Source organism: Apostichopus japonicus, chromosome 13 (genome assembly GCF_037975245.1).
Source record: "Apostichopus japonicus isolate 1M-3 chromosome 13, ASM3797524v1, whole genome shotgun sequence".
In the NCBI taxonomy this organism is placed as follows: domain Eukaryota; kingdom Metazoa; phylum Echinodermata; class Holothuroidea; order Aspidochirotida; family Stichopodidae; genus Apostichopus; species Apostichopus japonicus.
In genome coordinates, this window is record NC_092573.1 from 788,083 (window position 1) to 800,473 (window position 12,391).

Here is a 12,391-nt window from a genome sequence, read left to right on the forward strand (position 1 = left end):
ATTTCCTCCTTTCCCTTCAATAGAGAGAATGCGAAGAGCGTAGTTGATTTTGGTTTACGCCCGCCCCCTTTTCTTTCCATGCACTTTCATCTCTTTGTGTTCATCGTAATAAATATCGTGCAGCTCTGTCTCTCAATAAAGGGTCCCATGTGTTCACAAATTGACGGTTCCTTAACTAGCGGAAAACACAGACACTGCTATAGCGCAAAAATAATTCAATTAAGTCCGCTTACGTCAGCTTTAATGATCCACTAAGATCAATATAGCGCGACGCTCTCGCTTTACATTGAAAGCTCACCCGAGGGCCGTTATGTCTTTGTAGTCAAACATAACGACGAAGTCAGTCAAATTTTTAATATGTAACAATCAGTAAAAGTTTGGTGGTAATTAAACTACGTCATTGGTTCACCGCTGTCCGTTTGATCGTGTTGTAAGAGGGTAATCTCTCTCGGACGATCGAAGTAATCCAGGTTGAGGCAAAATAAGGACGTCAAGTATAGAGGTTGTGTTGGCTGTATATACTATATGTAAAGATTCTAATTAGGAGTAAAATAGTCCCTATACAGGTCTAAATATATATACCCAAGATTATCCACATGCTAGGTAAGGTTAGCTGAATATATATATATATCTCGTGTGGTCATTTTAAGGTAAACTTAAAAAAAAAAAATTAAAAATAAAAAAAATTAAAAAAAGTGTCTCTTAAGACATAGGGTGAGCACTATATACGTTATATTAGCAGCTAATAACTCGCTAACTAAGAAATGACAAACTATTCATTTGATTTAGAATAATGTATAAATATTACATGATTTGACCTGAGTGATACACATTATGGCTTTATGGCCAGAACCACCCCTCTCTACAGGGAGGCTGGGGGGGGGGGTCAAACAGGTCCTATGTACTCTTTGTGGTCTGAGAAGGCCATATCCGGTCTCTAAAGGTGCCCAAAAAAATTAATCACCCAAGCCGAAATTATGGATTAAACTGGGGTGAATAAGGACTCTTCTATGAAAGGGGGGGGGGGTCAATTACTGCACCATGGCCCTGATGCTCCCTGCCACACAACTGGCTATTGCCATATCCTAGAATGCATACATAATTAATGTGGCCAAACACACTAGTAACTACACAATGTGTCATTCAGCTTTACCCCAGCCTGGGAGGGATTTTTTTTAACTTTCACTTAATTCACAGAATTCAACAAATTCAAGATGATAAATCGTCTCGACGTGTGACGTCAGACTTTTATTCTTACGCATGCGCAATTCAGTATTGCCCGTATATGCACTGTTATTGTTTTTTGCGGCAATACGATATTATGATTTAATAATTGAGTATAGGTAAATTTTTCAGTGATTCGCTCTACGGTTTGAATACGTTCAGGTTATACGCACATGATTTCTATTCAATGCGCTTATCAACATTTACTACAGATAAGTTGCATTAGCCTTTTATAGAACTTCGATTTATAATTCGATAAGTTGGAAAATCCACTCATCCATGCATTAAATAAGCGATTGGAATAAATTACATTGAATACAAAAATTGCAATCTATTGCTCCGAAAATTAATAAATATTTTGGAACAAAATTAATAATCGGTATCTCGACAAAACGACTGTTCAAAGTCTAACATTCACTCCTCGTTATATTTTGTATAGGCCTACGTCAAACACAGCTGATACAAATTTACGCTCATAACCATTTTGTATAACTATTTCTGTTCCCATATTTCAATTATTCTGTCTGTTTATGCTTTTAATTGCTTCCCACACGGTCCGAAGCAAAGTCTCGACTGGGAATCACAATTGTTTCTTTCAGATAAAGTAATTTTACGGTTGATTGATTTGTTGATGATCGATCAGAGAGACTATATATATGAACGTACCAACAGCCGTCAGTATATATTGTTGTATCACATGAGAATCATGACCACTATACCGTGAAAAGTATAGTCTTGTTGCATAGCGTGATGTATACCTTAACCAGTCATACGTGACTGGTAAATGCGTACGCATGAGTTACAATCTGTAGAGGTTGAAATATACTGTAAACAAAACTAAGAAACTGAATCAGAAATATGACTCAATTCTAAAATGGAAAAAAAATCTCAATATGTATATAGGTTTTCCGCTATTGCGGAGCACTGAATGCCTTACTTTCTCTTCTGTTTTCTGTCATGGATTCATCAGGGTTTTGCATATCACAATTTATACTTACGAGGAAAATTAGGGCAGATAACAATCTTTAAATGAAATTGCGAAGGTTGTCTAAATCAACTTGTCTTGTTTTCTTAGAGCATATCCTTCACACATAATGTCCATTGAATACGCATGTCTAGTATCACAAGAAATATATTATATATATATATATATATATATATATATATATATATATACATACATACATACATACATATACATATATTAACACTTATATTTATTAAAAGAAACAAATCTACTAACATGTATAGGGTTAAAAAAAACAAGTAACGTTTTCGTATTTATTTAGTTATTTTTCGCAGTCCTTGCATTTTGCACGTCCAATTATGTACCCTCTATTTCCGTAGTAATTTCGATGTAACTGACAATCCCTCACCTCCCCCTCCCCCGTTCTCTATTCCCACAACCCACACCCGCCTCGGTCCGCCACTGTAGCCTGTAGACATTGGCTTATTAAAAAAAATTAAAAAACGTTCAAATATTCGAGACGAATGCTGCATGAACTTGTTTCGTTACTAGCCTTTGTCTTATACATTTTGTTTACATTTTAAACGTATTCAAGTTGTGTTCATTTTGTGTTCTCTCTCCCTCTCTTCGTATAGCCTCCTCCAGAACGAGTGAGAATAATACCAGTTCGAGAACATCGGTCAGACATCATGTACACAAACAAGAGAAACCAACGAGAGTTCGAACGGTACTTAACGAGAAACAACTGCATACCCTTCGAACGTGTTATAACGCCAACCCACGACCAGATGCACTCATGAAGGAACAGTTGGTAGAAATGACTGGACTCAGTCCGAGAGTTATCCGGGTTTGGTTTCAGAATAAAAGATGTAAGGATAAGAAAAGGAACGCCTACATGAAACAAATGGCGGAACAACAAGCAAGTAAGGTAAGAAACACCGTTTAATTCATATTCATCACCGAGAACAAAAAATGATGACGTCAGCAGGTCATGTAAATGATACCTTTGTTGACGTCACACGATTCAACCATTTTGAGATTGATAAGTTCAAAGCCCTGTGTATTTTAGTAGGGATCGCCTTACTTGGCGGTTATGATAGGAGGATGCATGTGGACCTGGCCAACATGAGCAACAGGAGACGTGGCACACCCTTTCACTCCCTTACACTCCTTCTCCCTCTCACTATCCCCCTCCCTTACCCCTCCCCATGCCTTTCACCACCTCTCCTAACTTCTCAGTGTGTACGCCTCTGTTTCCATCTGTTTTAATTAACCACATGTTTACTTTGCCATCTAACTAAAAACGCGTCAATATCTATGTAGATATAAAGGTTTTCACATATCATGAAAATGAAATTGATTGGACATCTCGTCTATGCATAAATTATCCCAAATGACATGTAATCCAATCTTTCGGATTTTCTTTGTTAGCAGCATTTGTTTGAAAGTTGTCTGTATCGTTAATAACGGTTTACAGTAAAGTAAAGAATTCGGCTACAATTCTCGCTTGTGTTTTACTTCGGCAAACTCAACTTACCACCTTGTCAAATCCAGCGACAAGTTTGTGTTATGCATAAGATATGCCTTTCGTGAAAAAATCTAAATTTTGATACAAACTTGCCATTGGAAGACATTTATCGACATGTGTACAGCTTTATGTAATTTTAGTTTTGAAAACATATTTTGCTTCAACGTTTGACAACGAATTCTGAATAGTTTCGTATATGTATAACGATACGCTAAGCTTTCATTTAAAGGCATTTAAAGAGTATTGGCACATAGTATACAACGGCTGGAAAACAAGTTTTATAAGAAAGTCAGCTCATGAAGAGTATATACTATCACCAGCACCTATATAAGAAAACAGCAAACGTGTTCTCAAAAAATGGAAATAATTGAATGAATAAAATGAAGTGCACTGACTTTGTCAAATGACAGATGCGTTTGATGTCACAGGTCTGTACATACCCTGTCATTGATCGAAATTAGAGGGTGAGGGAGGGGGAGGGGGAAGTTTTGATAGGCTGAGTAAATATTTATAAAATATTAACACTTCTACTTGAAAAGTTGACGTCATAACCAAGATCGCATATTATAACCTAACAGGTGATAAGTCTTTTCACGTATTTCCAAAGCGAATCATAAAAGCCCATAAAACGCATATAGAAGACATGGCGTGCGTTCACTTTCATTTGTCATCATCATATATCAAGTCATAATACGACCATGTGTCAATTATCTTTCAAGGACCACTGTGCAATTTTATTAGACATATGATTATATTCGAGAATATCTCGGCATATATATGCATATATACCCTTACATAATAAACGATGCACTGATTCTGCAATACATTACACTTGACACATTTAGTCCTCAGAAAATCAATCGACTGAGGTTAAAATTTAAATAACGCAGCTCACAGGAACGGTCAGATGAAAGCAATTTCCAAGACTTGATTATATTTCGTATCTGTCTTCTGGGTCTTACACGTTTCCCCATACAGTTACATGTTAATCTATACGCCAACAGCACTTGAGAGGATCTATACCATGGAGTTCCCGTGTACTTTATCTACAAGTAGGCTCTTGTCTCGCCTAACTTGTTCAAAAACAAGACCGTTAGAGTGAGATTTAATTCATGTTGCCCAGCGGGGTAAAGCGTGCGCCATCATGAATGAAGGGAGTACCTACTACAATTGATGCGTATATATATACTGAAAGTAGATATAAGCTGTATAACATGTACCCTTAGGCGGCTTGTACGTGAACCAAATGAATGGTAGGATAGGTATATACATATATACATACATATATAGGCTATAAAGGCTTGAAGAAACGGAAAATGGAAAAAAAAAAGAAAATCAAGGTCTAGAATTGAACTGGATTGCAAACGAACTTGACGAAAATATGCGCTAGTGCAACTTCAGGTGTAAATCAATTAACGTCGAATTTCTATGGCAGAGATGAATCGTATTTACGAGTGACTTTGAAGAGCAGACGACAAGTAATAATACAAGATTTGTTGTGTATAGTATATATGCTACACAGATGACCGACCTACTGTACGTGGGTTGGAACGATAACTTCAGCTATACCGCCAAGGAATAAGGAGAATATGAAAAATTTAGCTGGTTGGAACGTCTGTATCTAACAAACTTTGACAGATTGCAGAGTAACACCCTTTAGGCGTTGTTTTATTAAATCCAAGAAGATTAGGGGCTGACGCCTGCATGGTTTGCCGGCGGATTGCTCGGATGTAAGAGTGAAATTTAAAGTAACTCAAGTTAGGCTTTAACAGGATAAAATCATTGTATATATTATATTCTACATAGAGTATATGAGGTGTATATAGGACAGACATTGAAAAAATGAAATGAAGAGTTACAGGTTTTATTTGATTTATATGAGTCCCGCATACTTATGAATGGAGAAGTGTGGTTCATTGATGATATGTTAAATATACATCGGGGATAGGTTGTGTAAATGCATTTCAGTGTAGAATTCGTATAGGAATCGTTATCTGTAATTTTATCTTAAACAATTTTGATTACTGACATTCATCTAACGTTTACCATGTACATTAAATTCATTTGGAAAGAATAAAGGTATTTGCCTTTGTATAAACGAATTATTATCGGGTCAAATCTTATTCAAAATGAATATTCGTATATAAAGACGTGCTAAACTTCATTCGATCAATCAAAGTGATTCCTCTCAAATATCCATAGGAAATGTTCTTGTTGGTAAAGGATATATGCGAAAGAAATGGATATAGCAACCATACATTTATGCTTAAATGTGATAATATTATGTAAAGTTTGAGTAACCTTTTCTACAGTGGTAACGTAACGAATTATTTATGAAACCCACTGAACGAAGATGTCACTTTGAACTTAAGCAAGATCCCACTAATGAACATCGCGTACCGATCATGACCGTATATTTGTCTGTGAAATGTAATTTTCACATTAACCGATGTTTCCTTGGCATCAGTCTGAGGATTCGATCTGATCATGTAACACTGTGTGAATCCACGATTTATATAACATAACGCATGCCTTAGATATGTGTCCCGGTTTGTTATGCGAAACCAGAGATAATTCTCTTGAACTGAATAAAAAAGTAAGTAACTAAATAAATACAAATAAAGAGCCTCACCAGCATTTGGGTACCAAACATTTCAATGGGAGATGATAATAGCATATGGTGTTTTTTTTTACGGACACAGAGGGGGTGGGGCGGTAGGATGGGGTGAATAATATATCTTAACAGTTTCTTATCATCATGTAATATTTTTGTATTAGTTTCGATATTTTGTTATGAAAGGGACAAACCGAAGTCTCGGAAGGGGAGACTCAACCCCTCACCCCCCCCCTTGTTCTTTCCCCACGATGCCACTGATCCCAAGCTTTCAGGCTTTCCATTAAATATACACATACACATATCTACATTAAGTAAATACAATACCGTATAGTCAACCATTTACATCGATGTCATTACCACGCGTACCTTGTCAAACATATAGATCTGCGACCACATGTTCTAGTTTGATAGTAATTCGATATTTTCATAACACTTGAAATAGCATATATACGCCATCTTTTAATCTCTGCTTGCATACTTTGGTTACCAGTCGCTTCCAATTGGTTATCTTTTTAGCTCATCTTTCTGAAAATACGTGCGCACGTTTAATGCACTGTTATGACATATACTGTTCTGTATCGCTGCATCGTGAAGTTCAACGTAATATATTATATATTATATACACATGTAGACATATATAGCTGACCGCCATTTAGGTGTACTCATCGTGTTAGTTACTATATACAAAACTTGAATTAGCGTGTGTAATTCGATCAACCGAGAATAGTAGCGGAAAATAGAAGATATTGTTAAAGCAAGACTTTACTTATAGCATTGAGGGAATTTTCTATTTTACACGACAACAGACTTACATAATTAAGGATGTAACCTTGAAAGCCGTTCATAGCTTGTACGTTTATGTAACAAAAACGATAGAGCCGGGTCACTTTCCGTCAGTCAACTTCAACTAGTAATAATGCAGAATGTATATGTATGTAGGAATATATATATATATATATATATATATATATATATATATATCTATATATATATATATATATCTATATATATATCTATATATATATATATATATATATAAATATATATATATATATATACATATATATATCTATATATATATATATATATATATAGGCTATATATATATAGGCTATATATATATAGGCTATATATATATATATTGGCTATATATAAGCATAGACATATATATAGGCTATATATATCAGTACATGAGCATTATACAATTATACAGGAACATAGGTAATAGATTGTTCGTAGCATTGTCAAACTTGCTAAGGTAGATGAATACAATGGAGTTTAAACGGAGTGGCCGATTAGTCTTTCATCTTCCGCTCCTTTGCACAGAACTCGCCACTGAAGGGCTACGCGACGAATTTATTTCATTACACGCGGCGACATCCACTGTTCAGGTTAGAGTAAAGGCTCGCGGCTTATCGTTAAAGCGTTGGAACTGATGTCCCGTACAGTCGACCTTGTATCCTTAAAATTAGATTACCAGATTTGTATGATTACAAACTTAATTTCTGTAAAGCTTCAAGCGCATATGTGTCTTGTGACATCACTTCACCTTCACGAAAAGTGCATCTAAGTCGATAAAAGGAGATTGTAACAGTGTATAGTCTAATATAAACCCATCTAAGTAACACTTCCCGTTTTCACATTAAAAATGGCTTGTAATCTAAACAACTGATTGTTATATTGCAGGCATAGGTCTCTTATTACGAGTTCCGCTGAATCTTCGGGGAATTTAGTCTTCATTGAAACATTATGAAGACGAGATTTTCTTTTCAAAACACAAGAAGAGCGACGTTTTCTATCGCTTTTGCTAATTTGAGTTTTATTTCTAATAAAAACAGAAATAAAAGTAATCTGAACGTGCTTTCATCCTTTTTTTTTGTATTACAATGGACGATGTTCAGAGATAGATAGAGTGTACTGACTTGCGAGGGAGCATGTCTTAAATCTTCTTCGGGCTGATAAAATTCAATATGGTGCTATATATATATATATATATATATATATATATATATATATATATATATATATATATATATATATATATATAGGTGGTAAGCCTCTCTATATGTGTGTAAAGGCCTATAAATTCGGGCATGAAATTGATTCGGAATGTATCACTGAAAAATTGTTATAATTTGAGGAAAATTGAACTTGAGACGATGGCATACACAACCTCCTATTGAAATATTCAAGCTTCATAGTAGCAAAGTATGCGCAATATCGGTCTTTTTAAGTTATCACATTAGGACCTACTATATGCATGTATCACCATTTCCTTATCGCATTCAAATCGGTTTTCAGATTTCATATTCCATTCGCGAATTACCACAGCCTACATTATTCTTTATGTTATTAATATTCAGCAATGAATTTCCTGGAACCGGTATGGAGGTAATTGTTTATGACGTCACACTATTAGACGTCATATGTGACGTCATATTCCAAACAGAACGACATTTCAGAGGATTGCGTATAACATACAGTGGGCCTATCTCCATCTCTGTAAATATTTGTATATATAAATGTTGTAAATATAGGCAGGACGTTATACTGACAGACGGAAATATTGTAGCTGCATGCCTCGTTGGCTTTTTAACCTGCTAGTATCCGTATATCTTGAGATCTTTATTCAAGTTATCAGTTCTGTATCCTCACACTTTTGTTAAAAGTTTATTTATTCAACGTTTGCTCTGTCGCCACCATCCGTACTGTTTCCATTCACAAGAGAAATTATACGGATGTGCTGTGGTAACGGCTAAGCTGTGTTTCTTTCCACGACACCATCAGTAGAGGTGTTTGAAAGTAGCCTGAACTAAGCCATGGGATAATTTTATTTTTAGAATGCATAAACCGTGAATGCTATTAAACAACATGCTTCATATAATTAAATGGCGTTCATTTCAAAATTATATCGCATGGTTCACATTATATTACCGTGTTAAGAGTTCAAAATTACTTACGAATGGGACAGTAAAGTAAATATATATAAAAAAAACTGTTCTTGAAGCATTGTAAAATATGAACTTGAATGTTAAAACAAATAACCGATTCAAATCAGAGGATTAAAAATTCTCTTGATTGAATTAGAATATTTTGTATTTCGACTTATAGAAATATTACAGCTTTTAATATAACTACAATGATCATGAAATGTAAATTACTTTTACGAAACAGTTAATTTAATAAGTTTGCATAATTACTAAATTTTTGGGTACAATGCATTTCTTTATTGGATCAAAACTTAAATAAGCATTGAAATATTAGTAGTATAGCTACATGTGCATTACAATACTGAGGGATTGTTGAGGAAAGATTATTTTATTCAGAATTATACTTTTTATGTCAAGGTTTAAATTTAAGCAACATGTCCTCTATATATTACCGAGTTTATAGAATACCTTTATTCTATATATATATATCTATATATATATATATATATATATATATATATATATATATATATATATATATATATATATATATATATATATATATATATATATATATATATATATATATATACCTTCGCCAATTTGCGTGACGTATTGCCCTCCGTATAATGAAAGAGTCCTCATTGTTTATACTTTCCCTGAAGCTCATCTATGCGAAAAACAATAATTTCTTATTAGTGCGTCTGACATGCGAGTGGTTTTGTGGGTAATATTTACGTTAGGAAGGTTCCTTGCACGTGCTATTCCTTCGACAGAGTTCCCTTGTCTTGCTGGACCATTTAGCACTAGTCTCCCTTCGAAGAAAACTGCCAATCGGCTCGGGAAAGGTTTTAATTTCTCGCTGAAAAAAAGATGTGTATGTCTTACTTTGATGGCTTCGTAAATCACGAAAAACCAATCAAGGTTCTACGGATTACCACAGAAACGCTTCACAGAAATTTGTCGAAAGTTTAGGCCTGGACTGTTGAAAGGTGAAGGAAAAGGTCCTTGTATAGTCATTCATCTTTCTTTTTTTTTATTCTCTTTTCTTCGTCTTTTGTGTCTGATGCAAGGTTTTGTAATGTACACAATATCAATCTCAACAATATACTGGATAAGAGTGGATATAGGTTCATGATATGACATTTTCTTTTTGAGAAATAAAGAAATAAAAAAAATCGTCCGTCCACGCTCAATCGTGCGTTCTATTGTTCGGACGAAGTATTTGTCTATTGCAGAGAGCGTTCAAAGCAAGTTAATCTTTAAGCAACACGATACATCTAGATATAAATATTTTTTATTAACTACACACCATCCGCCTTCTTTAAATATCTTGATAAGACATATATTTGTCATTTGCTGTCAGAGCAATGCATCATTTTCTAAACCTACATAAGTTTGTCTGGAAAAATTAATGTTTACATTATGCCTGCACTTTCAGTATATAAACTCTATACAATGTGTATGTACATTGCATGATAAAACAAAAGCGAAAACGTGCCGTTGACAAACATCAGATTGAAGGGGGGAAAAAGTGACAACTTCTGTAACATATTGTGTATGCTGCGATAGATCAGTAAATGTCACGTTCGATTTATTTGGGAAAATCATTCGTGTTATTGGAATAAACGTGAATTCCATGAACATTCCAGGATTAATATGTATGTTTGAAGCCTAATATGTTATATATATATATATATACATGTATATATATATAGCCTATATATATATAGCCTATATATATATATAGCCTATATATATATATAAATGAAAATCGTAAAATAAATAAATATATATATATATACATATATATATATATATATATAAATAAATAAATATATATATATATATATATATATATATATATTATAATGTTGTATTTGTCTGTATGCATGTATGTGTGTGTGAATGTGACATGACTAAATGTAATAATAATCACTATAAAAGTACTCATATAATAAGCGGCTATAAAGTCCTTCATTGACAGATTGTGAACTAGTTATTCCGACAAGACCGGTGATATACTTTTGTCAACAATACTTGGTGACAGGTGAAATCACTGCACCATGATTTAGTTTATTATACCATACGTTCTTGTGTAACATATATACACGATCCTCTTGAAGCTTGACACAATTATTAATGTTACAAACCAATACCGGATGAAGATGCGTACAAATACCAGTCTGTTCACACACAAAAAGATATCATTTTGTGACCTTTTTGTCGATTCCAATAGAAGCGAACGAGATTTTAATATGATTGCAAACAATGGTGAGCGTTCGTCACCCACCAGTCAGATATACAATTAACTTTTGTGATCTCAAGCTCTCCGTAAGCGTAACATGTAGGCTAATTCTCATTGCCTGGTTTGTCACAATGTACACACACTTAAACTCGTGGAGCGAGGGCTTGGGCAAACTATACAGTTTGAATTTGATAACGGTAGTTGTATTACACGCACAAACTTTAAAGTGGTTTATATATATATAGAGACCATCTGCAGTTATTATGCACAACAAATGTTGCCGTTTGTTACTGATAAGGAGTGACAAAGGATAAATGAAAATATGCTCAAGCCATCAGTAAAACAAATTAGTGCTCAAAATCATTGTTCTATTGGAATTACAAAACAATGTCAAGAACCAAAATGGAGGGATATTTGAATCACTTACTTATTTAAATTGCAACGGTTTGCAACTAATAGCATGTTTCATTGAACGCCAATGAATAGGTTCCTTTTATCAGTTATTGTGTCACTCCAACCCCTCCCCCTACATCCCCTGCCTCATCTTCCCCCCTACTTCCACCCCTAATTTTGGGTCCTTCTTTGAAATATGTATATACATTCTCTTTAACTATATATACAAAGCATCAACCCTGACGAGAGACAAACGAGTGTTTGGGGACGCTCCTAGTAGAAATGTACACACGTTCTGTGCTCATCAGAAAGCGATTTCAGTTTCCGGCTTGCTCGGTCTCGGCCGTGAAGAGGCGAAATCTAGCCCATGCAAACCGGACACGAAGCGCGTGCCTCGGATCAAATCTCCAAACCCGCTTGTTTGAACAGCATAAACGGATCGAAACTTCGCAACTCGAGAAAAAAAAAGGAGAAGAATATTCAC

The 12,391-nt window shown here is 34.6% G+C and overlaps 1 protein-coding gene across 1 annotated transcript in view; it reads left to right on the forward strand.

Annotated features, from left to right (window-relative positions):
• The window catches only part of LOC139978563 (insulin gene enhancer protein isl-1-like), a 36,696-nt gene that overhangs the window by 14,817 nt on the left and 9,488 nt on the right, over positions 1 to 12,391 (forward strand). Inside the window, exon 4 of the mRNA XM_071988875.1 lies at positions 2,827 to 3,119. Within this exon, the coding sequence (XP_071844976.1) occupies positions 2,827 to 3,119 (293 nt within the window). The remainder of the gene's footprint in view (positions 1 to 2,826; positions 3,120 to 12,391) is intronic.